The 20,230-nt window shown below is 34.8% G+C and overlaps 1 protein-coding gene across 1 annotated transcript; it reads left to right on the forward strand.

Moving 5' to 3' along the window:
• The first annotated feature begins 1,995 nt into the window (after window positions 1-1,995).
• On the forward strand, window positions 1,996-8,295 carry LOC127832004 (zinc finger protein 343-like). Its single transcript, XM_052357134.1, has 2 exons — window positions 1,996-2,291; window positions 6,985-8,295. The coding sequence occupies exons 1-2, from the start codon at window positions 2,254-2,256 to the stop codon at window positions 7,919-7,921; spliced, it is 975 nt and encodes a 324-aa protein (XP_052213094.1). The 5' UTR covers window positions 1,996-2,253; the 3' UTR covers window positions 7,922-8,295.
• The last annotated feature ends 11,935 nt before the right edge of the window (window positions 8,296-20,230 follow it).

Consider the following 20,230-nt stretch of genomic DNA (forward strand, 5'->3'; position numbering starts at 1 on the left):
TATATCGGAACAATTCCCATGACAAACATCCATCCTTCGACAAACGCTCCCCATGGGGCTCGAACCTTCGACCTTCCGATCCCTAGGCGGACGCCTTATTCACTAGGCCACGGCGATCGGTATGCGAAATAACAATCACATACTTCGAGGACCGTTTAGGTTGCCGTGGCATAGCGGATATGGTGTCCGCCAAGAGATCCTAGAGGGGTTAAGGGATCGATCCGTGCGAGCGTTCTTAAGATTTTCCTAAAGGACACCATGTACTGGTTCTACCCAGAAAACGGACGCGAGAGCGTATCGATAAGCCCAATGTGTTCGATGCAATCGGTATTGAATAGGTCTGAACTTCAACTCTAAACTTAAAGACTATTGTAATATTTGCAAATTAATATTTTATAGAAAATAAACTGGCATGATATACAAATAAGCTAATCAGAGGATCTGCAATGAAATAAAACAGAAATATCGATTTGTTTATACATAATCATCAATTGAAATTGTAAACTTATTTTGAAACAAAAAATTGGAACGATTTGTGAATGAGTCTGTTTAAGTCGACATAATCATTACATAGATCGATGGGACAATAAGTCGGCGAAGATGCACGTGTTAGGTAGTTTCTATTTCGATGCCATGTCAATATTTGGCTCTAATTACGGAATGTGGGGCAGGACGTAACTAGGATGTCTGAAGGCCATGACCCGTATAAGGTATCCTGGACGGCTGCACGTGTCGCTCATAACATCTGTACAGATAAAGTGAACATTTCGGGTTATAGGATATTACTAACAGTCTGACAGAGATATTTTACCACGTGATTATATTGTCACATATACGTACACATAACATCCGCTATTTGTGGGCACTGTTTATGCTATTTGTAAAATGATATCATAGTTGAATATGTGTCACGGAATTCTTGTATCATATGTTAAGTGACTGGAGTCGAATGTGATACATTTGTATTACTACATGCTAAATAGGACCAGTTTCCCCTTGCTCGTATAGTTTGATTTAACAGTAAGGCAAGAACATTTCACAGAGCGACAATAGCACAGTTATCATCACCAGCAATGTCTTAAACGTTTTTCATAGAAATGCTTTCTATTACACATAAGCCAACGTATACCCGCAATAGGAAATTGTTTTATTCACAAATGCATATACCGGTTTATGGTAATTAAATACAATTTTTTCGTGAGACAAAACGTTTTATTTCAAAGTATACATGTACTTATTATGGTATAGGCGTATTCATCATCGTATTCATGATGATAAATGTATGTAAATGTTTGATTTTGCAAAATCGAACAAATTCACCTGCAGATCGATGTTGCATCAAATGAAAAGGCATAAGAACTTAGCCCATTAATGCTTAGCGTCTAGAAAAAAGGCATTGGCAATCAGCGTAGACCCAGATGAGACGCCGCGTCTCATCAGGGTCTGCACTGTTTGCTTAAAGGAATTTATGTTAGAAATATTCTAAAAATAGAAATAAATATACTAGACATACCTAATTCTGGAAATAAATGATCCAATTTTGAATGACGGGAGAGTCCACTAGGTATAAATGGATTAATTACAAGGATCATAATGATACCAATCGAGCAATAGATTGAATGGACGAAGACGAGGAGCTAGTACGAGCGGGTAATACTGTAAATACTCAACGATACTCTTTGAACATACGGTCACTGGACACTCCAAAGTGCGTTATAAATTTCACATGTAACCCTCGTTTGATTTGTCAAAGACTGACATTTCTGTTACATCAACCGATCCGCATCTATTGCCAGCCCGCTGAACGACCAATAAAATTCACTGCAACCTCTCTGTCAACTCCGCCCCGACAATTTAATGACAGACTCCGCAGCCATTGTGCTGGTCACATGATACCGTCTATCGAGTCACGTGACTCGGCGAGGGCGGTCACACGGCCGTATTTGATGTCGTAAATTGCTATTTAATTCCCGATTAACTGCATTATTTCCCCATTTATGGAGTAACATCTTTTAATTCGCCTCGTGTTTGTATTCCGGACATTTGGTTGAAACGGAAATAGTGAAATGTATTTCGAAACTTGAATGTTTATTGTGAATAGTTTTATACATGTATGATTTTGCTATCGAAAACATCATCCGATAAATACATCACACGGCGTTCTACCCAGAAATATATTTCCAGCTTATGCCGTGATGACTTTATAAAAAACATTGTTTTGAGCATTGATATTGAAGAAACGACACTTTTAGAATGGACGGATTGCTGTTTAACTCACCAATGCCTTTACGGTAAGACGGAATGCAATATTCATAAACTAGTGCGAAGCAAATACGGACAGTGAACCATCATAAGTTGTTGCAACAAGTAAAACAACAGTTAATTGCACTAATAACAGCAAATCAGTATGAATAGTCGAACGTTTTGTTTACACAATAATAATAATAATAATAATAATAATAATAATAATAATAATAATAATAATAATAATAATAATAATAATAGTAATAATAATAATAATAATAATAATAATAATAATAATAATAATTATTATTATTATTATTATTATTATTATTATTATTAATTAATTAAAATAACATGCTTTTCTTATTCTAATAATATGGACAGACTTGATTTTCTAACACTAATTAGTGGCATGTAACATTTCATTTACCGTAGAGTGAGGAAGCATTTTAGATAATTAATATTTAAAAAAAACTCCAGATTTCAGTCATCTGAAAACATGTAACGTGTGTTGCGAAACAATCAGAACTAATACCTCTTGACATATGGTTGCATCATAAATATTACACAGTTTAATGTAAACACTTTATGCATTTTTTCACTTTTTAAGCTTTGTTCAGGGAAGAACATTGACCAACTCGTCATCTCAATCAGGAGATGTAACTGTTTAAAACTGTACATATAATTTGTTATGACAAGTGTATTTAAAAAACACAATACGTAAACAACAAACAGGAAACTGTAAATTCATTATTTAGTTTCATACGAAAATAGTTTATTTATATAACAAGGCAAGCCAGCATACATGAATGTCGCGTTTAGTGAACCCTTTTGGTTCAAATGTTTTCGGACGGTCTTTAAAGATACACATCTGTCGTACATCGTTTCTTTTCGCATCAGCTATTTTTGTTATATACGTTTTGGGAATAATAATATATTATTAAGACAATCCTCTCCTAGAATCAAAGGTTGGCTAATACATTTAAAGGTGCTTTCCCGTTGATATACCCGAGTCAACATGAGTTCTGACATGTTCTAAACGTACATGGAAATGCACATGATATACTGTTACAAGGTAATTTTGTAATTTCTGTAGACATGTGGAAGTGATCGAAAATCACGTGTTCTCATTCCACCAACTGTTTGCAGAAACATTTCCAAAACTACACGTAATTTACATACAGTATTTACCGGTATATATCAAAAACAAAACTATTGATTAAGTTTCGAAAATTTGAGCATTTAATTTCTTGTATATATTTTTTAAACAACACATTGAACTATTTTTTCCGTGAAATGTACGTCATCCGCCTTCATTATAGCTTATGTCAAATTATAATGTGTTCATGGACATAAAGTGGACAGTGACTTTGTTATTATATTGCATCAATAATAATTATCAGAGGCTCATCACGTCTGATTCTCTATTTTACGTTTTGCGTTAATTTTGTGTCAAATTAGTGATTTTTTAAATCTAATTTAAGTATATGAAAATACTTGAAAAATTTAACGTAATTTGTCACATTTAATGGGTCATCAGGTTTAAATTGAACAAAAAATCGCCCACGCCTTAATCTGCCTGCACAACGTTTTAAATGTGTGTTAAGCATTTAATGTGTCAATTCATCCATCTGTCTGCCGTCTGCCATGATCTCCGCCCCTCCCCCTTGAAGAGAACTTTAGTGGAATATACCGGTAGTTTAATCACAAAGCTGTCTTTCCGACCGCCAGTCCGTCAGTCTCGTTTATAAATCGCAGTTTAAAATGAAAATATCGATGTTGTTTAAATGATACATCATGTTTGAACATAACGCTGTTGCGGCTGCATCAACTCTGTTTCTGATGATGATGATTTCGACCACAGATGCATATTTTAATTGCAAAAAATACAATGAACTCCGGGTGAAAATAGTGTAACTCAATATATTAGTTGCCGCCAAAGTTCTCTTAATATTTTTAAAAGAAATTTTAATAGTATAAAATGTAATCATATTGCGTAATTCAATAACAAAGATACAATTGACATGATTAAAAAGATTTCCGCCATTCACACATCACGTGTGTTTTCTATAAAAGTGCAAACTGACTATATGCATTATGTAAAAATTGCGTATACAAATCATACGTCAATTTACATTCAAAATAACAAAATAACATTATTGCAACATATTTATAATGGCTTAATGTTTTCATTTTGTTTGGAGATTTTTCAAATTTTTATATTAAAATAAAACGAAATACGAATTTCTTTCGAACCGAATCAAACCTTGTTGTGTTTGTCCTTATAAAAAAGAGTTCGCGTTTAAGGTAACAACGATTAACATTTATCATCAATATATTTAGCAGATATTTAATCATATTAATTTGAAATTATGTTGTTCCAATTATAACCCATCTTTATGATCAACTTAATGTCTATGATTTGGCAGTACAATACGGAATCCGGATAGTGCCATCTATAATCTCGCCCTTCTTTCATCAAGGGTGACACACGACACACGAAGCGATGCACGACATTTTGCGCGACAGTCGTGGCGACGCATGATATTTTGCGCGATAGTCGCGGCGACGCACGATATTTTGCGCGATACACGAATCGACGCGCGAGAATGTACCACGAAATATCGCCCTTATGTAGGTAGCCCAAAAGGCGCTATATCGTGTTAAATATACCGTGCGTCGCCGCGACAGTCACGCAAAATATTGTGCGTCACCGCGACTGTCGCGCAAAATAGCGTGCGTCGCCGCGATTGTCGTGCAAAATATCGTGCGTCGCCGCGACTGTCGCGGAAAATATCGTGTATCGCTTCGTGTGTCACCCTTGATGAAAGAAGGGCGAGATTATAGATTGCACTATCCAGATTCCGTAAGATTCAGTAGTAAATCGACATTGTTTGATGTACCTGTTCACTTTATTTGTGTTTGTGGGCAGAGATGGGGTGCTCAGGCTGGGTTTTATTATTTTATTGATGTTACGGTTAGTATCTTTGGCAAACAGGTGCATTATGCGAATCAGGGACGGTAATTTCCGCCTAGAGTGGATTTTGGTTTAGTAGAGACTCCCTTTAAAAGAAAAGTTCACTACAAGCGGAAAGTGTCGTCCCTGATTACCCTGTGCGGATTGCACAGGCTTATCTGGGCGACACTTTTTGCACATCCAAAAAGCCCCGTTTTCTCAGATCGCGGTTCAAATCATCAGCTGTGGTCCCTAAACTTATGAAAAAGACTCTGCAATTGTTCACCGTTGCATAACACTTGACACATCTCAACGCTAAAATTAAATAATTGCTTTTAAAACCGTAGAAATCACGCATTCGAGTATATGGAGAGTGTGTAAAATCACAAATATCGAGAATTTGTGTGCGCTGTTGAGCATCATATGGATGGTAAAAAAAATAACATAGTAAAATATCACAAAGATTCTCGTATAATTGTGATTTGCAGAACGTATATAAAACGTTATAGCGATTGTATTTTAAAACATCAAACAAAATAATACCGGCAATACGTCGTCAGAACATCGGATACCTTTAAGACATTACATGAAACATGAGTATAATATATACCACCTATAACACAAATAAAGTAATTGGTAAAATAATCTGATAAAATAAATCCGCACATAAACGCATTTATTGTGATTGTTATTTATTTTGTAAATCTTTGATTAAATAACTCATTTCAAAAGGTCGTTACTTTTCAATAGGCTTTTTACTCAGTCCTCAACGTGACTTGTCCAGCTTGCATCGGTAAGAAGTACAACTGGTCATGAAAGCATGGGTGGAACTTGTGAGAATCACCCGACTGGGAAATAAAACTAAGTTCGTGTTTAATAACAGTTTTACATGTAGAACGGTTAGATATTATAAGAAGTGTCCATTCCACAAAACCAAATATTTGCTTCCACAGGTGGTTAGCGTGTGGCTATGATATTAATTAGTGAAAACATCATTGTGAATGATAAATAATCATATTAAAACGAAAAGTTAAATTTTATGAAAAAAAATCACTATCAAATATATATACATTTAGCATACATTTTGATGACGTAATATTACACACGCGTGTGAAGCATAAGCTTTTGTTGCGTAGTTTTGTTTATTTTATAAACTACAGCATACTATAAAGAAAACCTGTTGCCTTGGGTGAATGATCGAATATTTGATTCACGCGTTGTTATAGATTTTTTATCACTCGTGAAATACAGTTCGAGCATACACAAAAATCAACAAATATCATCCACTGTATATGTATAAATTTCTAAGTTATGAGAAATCAATACATAAATGCATAGATCTACATTATTAAATACAAAAATAAAGCATTACAATTAAACCGAAATGCATAAATATAATTTTATTAAATGCATTAAATAAATAAAGCATACATTGATAAATTTAGCAACACTCGTTAATAATAATAATAATAATAATAATAATAATAATAATAATAATAATAATAATAATAATAATAATAATAATAGGAATAAGAATAATAATTAAAACGATCATCTTAACAAAGAAAACATATCAATTAAGAAATGTTTATTTTTGTGTTTAATAGGCAGGCATTTCTATATCAGCCTTTTTCACCTTAAAATGATTGAATACATCTTAAGTTTTCCGTGTTAACCATACATGGAGTTTTCTGAAAATGTAAAGTCAATTTTGTCTATCTACCCCATTTTAACCAAAAATCTCTGAACAGGCCACATATGCATGTTGTCCGTTTTCATTGCAGGCCGATTCCGGTGTATGGAGCGCGGAACCAAGCATCCGTCCCACAGCAGGACACAGCCTTGTTTCCTCCCACTGTCGACCACCGGCATCTGCAGTTCTCTAAATCATTCCAGATCGCCGCGCATTTCAACCGCTTCCGATCTCTTGGAGATTATCGCGTTCAACACATAGCCTCTTTTGGGAATTCCGCGCCAAATCAGACTGCGAACGACGTCAACAAATTCAGCGCGAAGACGTTTTCAATAGCAGAGGAGATTGTGCGACGTCACGCGATATCACAACAAAACGCGCCTAACGAGGAGCAAATAAATAAACCGAAAAGTGTTGGCGCTATTACTAGCCCCACGAGAGAGATTGAGAAGCCGCTATTGTTGGCTGATACAAACAAACCTGTGATGGACGGAACAGTTCCGGTAATTATTCACTGCGGGAATCCGTTCCCTGTCCAATATGGCTACGGTCGTAAAGTTTTCCCGTGTCCCCAATGTCGCTATACAACTGACAGGCGCAATAATTTAAAAAGACATATGCTAACAATGCATCAAGCCTGTACTAAAACGCTTGAATGTTGTGGATTGGTGTTCGCCACAAAGGCTTCGTTGCGAGAACACGCGATGATATTTCATTACCATGGATACACGTGCTTCTATTGCGGTAGAAGATTTTGCCGAAAAGCGTTGTTGAAACGACATCTTTCAGTACATAACGGTCAGAAAGACTTTGTTTGTCCCGTTTGCGACTATGCCACGAGTCACAAAAGCAACCTCGAGCGCCACCGGAAGGTCCACTGTCGGTCCGAGGAACAGAAATACGACTCGGTGGAGTGCAATGCTGACGAAAGCAAATGGAGCAATGATGACGTAACTGATGACAACAACAACATGCACGAGGAATCTTCGGAGGACGAGGATGAAGAAATTATTGTGGACTCTGACTAATAACTACTGCAACTGCGTTATAATAACACTTTTGCAAAAAAATGCACAATCCAGTCAAACTATTTAAGAAGTTATTCGAATATTTAGAAGAATAAAATCAAAAACAAAATAACGTCCGAAAAATTGCGTGCATTTAGGTTGCATTATAATTATACATAAAAATAAACGACCATGTCGATTTGACAATGGAAAGGAAGAAAATCTGTGAAAACGGTTGTGTATTTTACAAGGCGAGATTTTTCATGGAATCGCTCCGGGTCTTGCAAGCAAATGTATTAGTGCTATGTTTACTTTAATTTAACATCTCGTGTATTTTTTATATTGCTATTATATTATTTATGATATGATTGTATAATAGGTAGTCAAAATTTATTTCAAAACCATATATTCATAAAAGTTTGTTATGTTTTGTGTTTAAACATTCGAAAAAAATAAATAATTGTTTAATTAATTGTATTTTATTTTGTTTTTTTACTTATTTCGGTTGGCCGTCTAGTCGATGTCATAATTTTAAGTAAGCATTATATAATAAAATATATTTAATGCTTATTTCAATTAAATGTTCCCTTTTTAACCATTAATGTGCCGATTCTGTCATAAAAGCGTAAAGAATTTAAGTTTTAAATAGTGAAATATTTAATATATAGAATACTATGCTATACAATGCATGAGAGTTGGTTTCAACAACCCCGACCGAACCTTACTTCTGGTGACGACCTTAAAATTATTTTCTAATGCAGGAAGAAATGTGCATATTTTTATACATTTGATCTTATTCGCAACATTCTCATTTTAGTATACAGAGAAATATAACATAACACGATTTGGAAGACTTTTCTTCTTTGAACAGCCTGACCGTAATTTTTTTCTCCACTTACCCGACTTTAAACATGTCTGAATTCCAGACTGAGCCATGCTGATTTTGCTACAGTTGATCATACTGGCATAATTTACGTTAAAGAAACCGAAATTAATAAAGAAAAAAATGTGAACAAATGGAAGATTGTGAAGATTTCAGGATATTCTTATACAAGTTGGAAATAGCTCGTGCATCGAAAAAAGGTACAGCAAACAATAACGCGCCCTATTTTGGAGATGTAATCGGAAACACAAATTATTTTGTGGCCTCAAAAACAAGTGTAATAACATTAAAACGCTTAATTTTAGTTACACACATTATTTCATTGAACCGACAATAAAGCTTTCTAATATAATTTCAAAGCATTCCATCGAAAACTCATATAAAAAATTCAGCTTCGTGGACAAGTCTCTGTTGTATCACTCTTATTTTGGAGTTGAATAATACAACAATACAACAATTTTGAGCTTCGTTCGGAATTTTTATATTTTAAATTCATAGTTGTTTGAAACAGTTTTTGAATTCGAATTTTCGTTTGAAGTTCTCGTAACAAAGCGTAAAACTGTAACTACCGGAAGAAAACACTACGGGATGTTAGAGGAACAAATGCACTATGACTCGGTTTATTAACCATACTTTGATTTCTGAATAATATATATGTTCCAATATTGAAATAAAATATTGAAGGAAAAAAAACACTTAAGTTTTAGCAAGTGTTAGCCAGAGAACATTCGCACATTCCACCCATAATACTTATCTTGGTTTAAATGGGTGCGCTTACAAAACAATATCACACATGTTAGCAAATATAGCTCAATTTCACCCATTACAATACCGAGCAATAAAAGGGAATTAAACTTTATAAAATGCAAATTAAAGAACATCGGCGTTCGCTAAACACCTGTTAAACTGCTCCAGTCTATTTACCGGCTTCCCAATTCGTTTTCGCAGGACTACACCAGGATTCGCACTGCGGCTTGTTAACGATTTTTGTCCGTATATGGTTGCACATTATTTCCTCTAAATTAAGTTTCATTCGTTTTGATATAAATTCAATCTGCGCACAGGTGTGTGTTTTTCCTGGGTTTACAGCTCGTCGATGGGATATTTTCGGTTTTATGCCCGAACGGAGGATATTGTGTTTACACCACGTGGTGATCCGATACCCCCGTTACCGGTGCGCTGCACGCAATTTGTTAATAAGTAACCGACACTAAACACTGCCCATAAAGGCTCTTAAAGCTATAGGTTCTGTCAAATGAATTTCACATTATCTTTCCCCGTTCTCCTTTTGTTAATTCTCACTTAAAAGGAAATACGAATCAGTACAATTATCACACTGTTATGATATTACTTTTTTATTATGCTATTTCAGTACATCATTTAATTATCATGTTATATAAGCACGTGCTTCAGGGCTAAATGTGACTGTCAGATGTTCAGCACAAAAAGCCCGACAGAATGGTTATCTGGCAAGTCGGGGGAATTTATTCGGCTCACCCATTAAGATACTCCGACGAGCCAGATAACCATTCCCCATCCACGTCACCAACCTATTATTCTATTTACCACGTCACATTTATTCTTTTTTTCATGACTTTATTTTACCGTTTAATTTACACTGTAAAAGAGTTTAACTGGACAGAAACTGGATAGCTGGAATAATTACGTCATTTCGTCAAAAAGCTGACGTCATTTCACAGCAAAACAGAGCGACTGACGGATATTTGAGGTCACGTGGTCATCTAGCATAATATCTTTTGGGATATTAGGTTACCTGGTTATCGGGCTGATTTAAAGGCATGTGACTGGATACAAATAATTAATCGTCGGGAATGTCGGGAGTGTCGAGGTGATGACCGTGTGGAGATCTCAGGACAGTTTCTGAACGCATTCGTGAGAATTCGGACGCTCTCGTGACAAGGGGAAATATATTACTTATTATAAATAAGGCATCGATTTTCGAGACATAAATGTCAGCACCGTGTCCTGACGACTTTCTTCATAATATTTGATTTGATACGCTATAGGATAACCTACTGAAGTAAAATGGGAATATGTTACATTTATGTTAGACCAAGAAAACACAACACAGAACACATACAACTATATTTAATATTGATACATTATTAATTATAAATCCTCTTATAAATAATCACTACCTTTAACACCAAAATTTAAGTGTCCTGTACCCAATAAACTTACAATCAAAAGTGTTTGCATATTTGCAATACCAGTAGTTGACATGTAATCCGTCTTGCAAACATTTAAACTTGGATCTAAAACATCATGTCATTGTTTGACCTGGGTCATAGAGCCATTTCAACGGGTTCACTAACACTCGGCGCATCGTAAACTGCGCATGTCTTTATTTAGCTCAGCAGGACATGTGATCAATATGGCGTCTAAGATGGCGTCCTGCGGTTACAATTGCGGCTCCTTGACAGTTAGCTAATTAAATGTCGTGTCCGTCCCTCTGTATAAATAAATGAACAATTGGATTACTGGAGTGCCTAAATATTTGGGCTTCAATGAAATTTTCACTGATATCATGAATGGAGTAATTATGGGATAAAATTGACTGTCGGTTTTGTTTAGATGCAAATTGATAGCTTTAAGAACGAAGATGAGCAGAGAAACAAAACAGTCCCTGTTTGAAGTCTTTGGCAAATTAAGTTGAACGCTTTTTTCGAACACCGAAACAAGCTCTGAATTGTGGTTATGTAAAAAATAAGTTTAAACACAGGTAAAGCGTGCCTGGCCAAATATTGTATGTACAAACTCGACAAAAGTCCAATACGGATTTGAGAAAACTAATGAACAAATGTCTCTTTAAATCGCACCAAACTATGTTTGTACTTATTTTGGTTTGCATGCACAAATGCAGAACAGTCGAGGAGATACAGTTGCAATATTGCATGCAATCAAACCACGTGATCACGGAAAACATCCGACGAAGAGTTGACACCTTCACTAGCTATACACTCATCCGGGATACCGGGATATCCCATTTCCGGACCTTTCTGACCCCTGTGACCGCCGGTTAACATCGACAGAACGATTTGCAGTGTCATATCGTGATAAAGGAACGTGCGGCGTTTATCATTTCAGTATATGTATCGCAAATGATAAAGGAATATTTGTTAATTGCACCGACTCATCTCCGGTTGCACATTTTAGAAGTTAGAAACCAGTTTTGTGATAGGAAAAACTCATCTATTAGAGAAAATTATATTAACGAGTCCCGCACTAACAAAGTTGCATTGTCTTCGTCAAGATCCTTAATAAAATATGTGATTTTTAGATTGCGTGTCGTGTCTTGTCTACCCAGTATTTTGTATGAAAAAAACAACACAATGACATCCTCATCCCCATCATCGTCATTATCCTCATTATCCTCCTCCTCCTCCTCCTCCTTCTCATCATCATCATCATCATCATCATCATCATCATCATCATCATCATCATCATCATCATCATCATCATCACCAACACTATCATAATCATCATCATCATCATCGTCACCATAATCATCATCATCATCACCACCAACACCACCATCATCATCATCGTCGTCTTCGTCGTCAGTGTCGACGTCGTCGTTGTCATCATCGTCATCATCATGATCATTATTATCATCATCATCAGCAGCAGCAGCAGCAGTAGCAACTGAAGTAGCGTCCTCCTAGTCATCATCATCAACATCATCATTGTGTAGATTATTGTTTTAAGAATATTGCCGCATAGAGTTCTTGATAAAAACTGAATGTCTAAATTGCGACTCCTTAATTATTTCACGTTCCTCCGTGAGGGCCCTCTCTGTCAATTCAAACCATTTTCAAGAGCAACTTTATAGTCTCCTAGCTTATCCGGTTACAGTACACTATAGTCCCGCTACCAATCGGACTTCGTATGGATGCGTGTTGAATTTCGTGCTATACGCAGTGTTTAGCATACTTTACGAACGAGTCAAAAGTCGTTTGGCTAAGAGTCTTCTGTTTCAGATTCACGGTATGTATGCACGAATGAAACCTTCGGTTAAAGGAAGAAATCAAATTGGCCCAAGTGGTTGCATTTTTGTTTATATTTATCCTACATGTGCGAATGTTTCTATGAACCTTTTGGAAAAGAAAGTCGTTAAATATGTGAATGGTGACACTCTAAAAACTTCAGCAGGTGAACAAAATATTGTGACAATCCGCTAATTTTGTTATTATATAAGGCAGGTAAAGAATACCATTTACAGTATATAGAGGACATAACATGCAACTAATTAAATATATATAAAGATTAAACTGGGATCACTGCAAGTGAACGGTTGAAAAATATAGCAGTCACAATGAGCTGTGTGTCAACAAAAACTAAACAAAGTAAAACCAAATGATTAAAAAACACAATCACGTTTCAAGGGGAAAATGTGCATACTTACATAGCTCTTACCTATATTAAAGAGCTTGACACGAAATACCTATCCATCTTTAATAAAGTTTATATGTGTACTTCACTATTATTGTTTAAATGCATATTATATGGTGCAATATAAGTGTTTTCTTAACCACGTTACTTACTGTAGAATTATGATCATGCTATTCAAAAAACCTGCCAACAAACCGAATCAATTCACCTTTTTTCAGGAGGATGGGTTGTGGGGTGGCTGATGTTCGAGATAATATAATGTTTATCAGCCCGTTTCAGTAATATTTTAATTGATTTAATGTATTTTATGACGTGTCGATTTTATTCTGAAATAAAGTTAGGTTTAATCACTATTATACTGTTTATTCAGATGATTGCAGTATATGTAATTAGGACTTTAACATAAGCCCATGACTGAGATACCATGCCCCATTCATGAACCACATGAGTTTAAATGTACAATATGTTAGCAAGAATCATTCAACAGAGCTGGACTTACACAGCATATAAAAACACACGAACCAAACAATAATATGTTCATCTGATGGTTGTAGTGTTTTCTATTTTATTATATACTGTCTACATAGACAAGTCCAATGTATATTTGCAATGAGTCACGTGTCGTTCCGTATATGCCATCATGCTAGTTTCTTACGTCTTTGTTTATTAAAATAAACAATTATTTCAATGTCTTTTCACTATGTTTTGCATACATTTTTCAGGTGTATTCAGCACTTACATACATCATAAAACATTCATCTGGGTCGGAATTATTCGTTATGCATTTAAAATATTAACATTGCTTAATATTAGAAGGCAATGTTAGGAACAAACAAAATAATTTAAGTGAACCAATACTTTACTTCCTCAATACAACAGTCTTAAATAATATGTATTCACATAAGGATTAAAGAGAAAACAATACATACGGAATATTCCGCTAGTCAATTGTTCCAAGAGTCTGTATTCAGTCGAGTGGATCGTTTGATGACGCAGCACACGAGAGGCGGAGCCTCGAGTTTGATGCGAAATAACACAAACCGCGAGACTGAATACACACTCTTGGAACAATTGACTAGCGTAATATTCCTTTTATTATATACACAACTAACGAAAACAGTTAACAATTGTATTTTTGCTTTAACAAAACTGGCAAAACAATGACTTCAACGGTACGTCATAGTTTATTTAAGACGCGTATACAGTTTATGTAAATTACCGTGTAAACATTTGAACCGGGAAAACACAGGATTCCGACACGCTTACCTTAATGACATCAAATCCAATGTTTATAACAACTAAGTTGATAACTTTGTTTCGATCTTTATAACCAAAGCGTTGAAACGATATGCACTTCCACTTCTATTCTTCCATGTCTCTATCGAAACTTATTTTAAACCACACTATCTTATTGTATTCCAATCGAAATTTATATTGATGCATGATAAACACACACTTTGAAAAACGTCCTGCATTCGTTCGTTTTAAACAAATAGTTTACTGTTAAAAAACACCACGTCCGACTGTCCTTAAATTCCAGAGAGTTTAAATAAAACTTTTGTATTTCGTCACAGAAATGACGTCACACGATGTACTACGTAATATATTGCGTAATATGGGTTTTTTCCTATTTTCGGTGCGCGTTATTTGACATCATTAAATGGATCGAAGAAAGTAGTCCGGCTAGTATGGTAATACGGAATTGGAAACGGCGAGTAGCGTAATACGGGATTTTTTATTTCAACGATTGATACAAACTGTATTTTGTTAAAAGCATTAAACAGGTATATAATAAAAGTATTTATTGATCACTTCTGTTGAAATCATATCGTGTTTTGCATTTGCACAAATCTTTTCTATCCACTACAATATAAAGAAGTGAAACCCCAGCTGCTGGAGCAGTATTGCATTCTTATTATATAAAATTAGTTGGTCCTTTATTAAGGCAAGTGACCAATTGCTAAAACAGTACAAAACAGCACAATATAAAATAACATAAACCCATATAAGAATAAACATGGGGTCTCCGCCTTGGAACGGTCAATCCAAAGCATTTGGGGTTTAAACCGGTTTAAGAGCGCTCAACCTAACACTTGGCCCAGCAATATTCATAATACCGGGGTACATATAAGTGTAAACAAAATTGAACATCATAGCATTGCAACTCAAATTAAAAATAAAATAAAAGGGAATTAAACCGAATTCAATTTAATTACCATTTAATTAATCAATCTTAGGAAAGAAACCAGAGCAACAGAGTTATCCACTACAAGTTATATGGCGATTATAATATCTTTACCAATTCAGAACTTGAGTTTGATTGGTGGGTTTCCATGAAGCTTTCGCTTTCTAGAGCGGTACACACTTCAAAACGCATTATTTTTAAATCTTGGCATCCTCAACGCCCATAACTGGCGTCTTGATACCTTGAAATCGTAAGTATAGTATTCCGTATAGTAAGCATAGAATACCGTTTTAGTCATATTCAAACATACGTATGTTCATATGTGCAGGGACCTATACCTGTTCGTCATTTCAGGTCCCTGTAGGGTGACAAAGTAAATTACCAAACCAATTAATTAAATATTTAGTAGTAAATAAAATATTATACCCATCGGAAAATTATAAAAAAACAGAAATTCAATATTATTAGCGGATCACGAAATTGGCAAATTCCCACTATAAGCAATATCTTACATACTTAATTAATGAATTAACGGATACATGTTTCAGAACAATGTCAGATGGCTTATACAGATGGTGTCTTATAAATAAAATCAATCTAGACGAAAATACACCAAGTTAATTACTCATTGCTTATCTCGCTAATTAGACATATCTTGAGTATGCGGTGTTACAATTTTCGGGGGAGAGAGTTCATAACTTCACAACACAGTATATGTACTCTACATTTTATTTACACACTACGAGAATAAATATATACACCAATAAATTGTATTTGTTAACTGTCTTCACAATCTAGGGAAAATCCATTCTCTCTCAAACTGCCACCACCTCTCTCTCTACTACATGTATCTTCACATCGCAACGTTCAATCCCACTCTCTCCTAGCTTCTCCATGCACCTGGCTTTTTATACAAATATGTCCACCCTCCCATATTTGGATGTGTGGAAAGACACTGATAGGACCTAACATTTAATTGATATTTATTATTGCAACTGTTGAAATATTTGACTAGCAGACTTTGCCGAGCAACAAACCAGACTAGTATTTTTTATGAAATGATGACCACATGGTATCCTGTTCTGATAACAAAAGTCCACCATGCCTCAAACAAAGCAGTCTAAATTGAGTTCATATACATGTACTAAAAATGACAACAGCAGGCAGCCTATTGAGTGTTGTATGATTTCATGTAAATAGCGGACTGACATCATTATTTGTCCGTTGTATATATCGCATTACGTCGCTTCGTTTGGGCACGTGGTTTTGCACAAGATCCCATGGGAAATTGTCCACGTCACCATTGGGTGTTCCAATATGTATTAATATACTGTTCAGGAGTACAGGGAGTATCATACACACGGCCGAATATGCGGTCATACAATTTGTTATTGTCATGGAGCCAATAGGCCACTACATTTAGCTTGTAATTCAGAATATTTTACGAAAATTGGTAAACGTTGTGTTGAAACTTGAAATTAAATAAATAGAAATAAATCGTTATGAACATTGCAAAAGACTTGTGTATGCTTATTATGAGTGTCAAAGACTATGTCACATCCCAAAATGGGGTTAATATAATGTTTTTTGCGATTAATTAGTTATGAGAGATCAAAAGTCGTCGACAAAATGAAATAATCGTGAGTTTAGTTATATTTTACTGTACAAGTGCGTCAATACAGTGTACAGTGTATTATAACAATATAAGAGAAAATGATATGTGTACATCCCATTGCTCGAACGTTACAGACAGAAGCAGACAACAGATTTGTAGATGTTTTCCTTCAATAACTTGTTATCCCGAAGCAATCATCTTGAAACAAAAAAAACGATTCATTTTCAGGTCGTTTTCATTTAAAATTAATAATAGTACAAAATGGCTTACCGGGTGAAAATACCCGCTACTCCTTCACGAAAAACACAAAAACAACGCCATTTTGGTAGTTAGTTGCAACTAACTTCACTTAAACCCGTTAAGCTCCCGTATACGCATGCCCCCCCCCCCCCCCCCCCTTGACTATGTTTACAAACGACTGGAGCCATGTAAACATGAGTCTTTAACTGTTAAGCGGACTTGTAGGTCTTTTATAAAGAAGCCCAAACAAAAACAAAATCAATCAAAATATGCAAAAAAACGAGTTTAAAATTACTTCCAGTCTGGTGCCAGGAAGCGTTTATCAAAGGATTCAGATAGTATGTAATTAACATATTCCATTTTAATCGAACGTTCTCATGGTAATAATTAAATATTGACGGTATATGACTATTGGACTTTCAAAACGAAGTCAATACATTGGATCGTGAGTTCTATTAATGCAACTTTGAGCGTTTGGATTAGTGCACGATATATAAAGGTGTTCAATGTAGTTTCTATCTAACAGACAACAGTTGGTTGATGAGTTAGGTATTTTTCTGCAACAGAAAATTTATGTTCAAAATGTATTCATAGGTGTTTCCCCACCATACTTATACATGTTAATGATAGGTCAGCAGTGCTTTAAATTAACTATTGCTGAATGTAGATGAGTATGTCATATGTATCTGGGAAAAAAAGGCTTACCGGTAACATGTAGAAAGAGCGTTGATAGAGGATTCGCTGGAAGCCAGTCAGTTGTTGATGCGAAGTTAATGTCACTGAATTATTTCAGTTCTTAAACAAAATACGTCAGTGATTATGTAGAAACTTTACATGGAGGAGTATTTCTATTATGGGCGGGCACTAGTCTTTATTTCGTGCAATTTGGATCAAAATTAAACGAGTAATTTTGGAAAACTTTACATGAAGAGGTGGATTGTTTTACAGAACAAAAAAAGACAGGGAAGAACGGACAACGTGGTACACGACGATTGTATTATATACTAGGCACATTTCCGTCAGCTTCCTAGGTCTGTGGAATATTCCACCAACCAGTTTGACATTATAATTTGTACTCTTTTTATGTTGCCATTGTTTGAATGGCTTACATATAATTCATTTATTATCATAATGTATTTACGGTTAAACACAGTAAAATGTTTTTATACAAGGTGCCATTACTATGGAAAGCCTTGACTGTCTTAAACGTACAAATTGAACATTGTTGTGTCAAAATAGAAATATATTTAGTAACTTTGTCCATATATGAAGTCAATATGTCATTATATTAGGTGCTTGTGTCAATATATTATGTCAAGCCACACTTATATTTAGTCACATAACCTATATATCATGTCGATGTGACCTTATATTATGTCATTATGTCATTATATGAGGGCATTTGTCAATATTTTATGTCAAATCATCCTTATATTGAGTTTTACGTCGTTATATTGGTTGCATTTGTCAATATATTGTGTCAAACGATCCTTATATTAAGTCAATCTGTCATTATATTAGGTGCATTTGTCAATATATTATGTCAAACCATCCTTATGTTGAGTGGTTTCGTCATTATATTTGGTGCTTTTGTCAATATATTGTGTCAAACCATACTTATATTAAGTCAATCGGTCATTATATTTGGTGCTTTTGTCAATATATTATGTCAAACCATCCTTACATTGAGTGGTTTCGTCATTATATTGGGTGCTTTTGTCAATATATTATGTCAAACTTTCCTTATAATCAGTGGTTTCGTCATTTATATTGATAGGATCAAATTGACCGGGTCATATTGCAATGTGCACCGATACCTTCGCGCAAAAATTGGCGGAAACGTATTGGTGCACCGTGCGACATTACCCAGTCAATTTGATCCACTCAATATAATGACGAAACCACTCAATATAAGGATGGTTTTACATAATATATTGACAAAAGCACCCAATATAATGACATATTGACTTAATATATGGATGGTTTGACACAATATATTAACAAATGCACCCAATATAATGACGAAACCACTCAATATAAGGATGGTTTGACATAATATATTGACAAACGCACCCAATATAATGACAGATCGACTTAATATAAGGATGGTTTGACACAATATATAGACAAAAGCACCCAGTATAATGACGATACCACTCAATATAAGGATGGTTTGACACAATATATTGACAAATGCACCCAATATAATGACGATACCACTCGATATAAGGATGGTTTGACACAATATATTGACAAAAGCACCCAATATAATGACTTGACTTAATATGAGGATGGTTTGGCACAATATATTCACAAAAGCGCCCAATATAATAACGAAACCACTCAATATAAGGATGGTTTGACATAATATATTGTCAAATGCGCCCAATATAATGACAGATTGACTTAATATAAGGATGGTTTGACACAATACATTGACAAATGCACCCAATATAATTACATATTGACTCAATGAAAGGGTGGCTTAACATAATATTTTGACAAATGCACCTCATATTATGCCGTTTTGACACAATATATGGTCACATCGACATGATATATAGGTTCGTTGACGTATAAGACAGTGAAGACATTTTACAGTATGTTTCATTATGGTATTAACGAATGAAATCAACTTGATGAGCTTTTTAACCTGAATACAGCCTGTTTAAAATAGTTTCGATCTTTTATATAACGATAATGTCAATGATTTATGTGTGTAGCAGTTAAATTATGTGTATGTGATTGAAATTAGTTAACTTATATTTACTTATTTATGACGAAAGCAATTAAAAGTTCAATTATGCTCCATAAGTATTGACTCTTTTTGTCATGCCACCCCAAGTATCAATGATCCTAATGATTATCTATAGTTTACTTCTTAATATAAGCAAGCATTGCGTGGTTATTTTATATTCATTTTAAGTTTAACTAATTGTTTCATTAATTTGTCAATGATTCATGTTTATGCATATTGTGTTTTATTCTTAAATG

This window comes from Dreissena polymorpha, chromosome 5 (genome assembly GCF_020536995.1).
Source record: "Dreissena polymorpha isolate Duluth1 chromosome 5, UMN_Dpol_1.0, whole genome shotgun sequence".
Lineage (NCBI taxonomy): Eukaryota > Metazoa > Mollusca > Bivalvia > Myida > Dreissenidae > Dreissena > Dreissena polymorpha.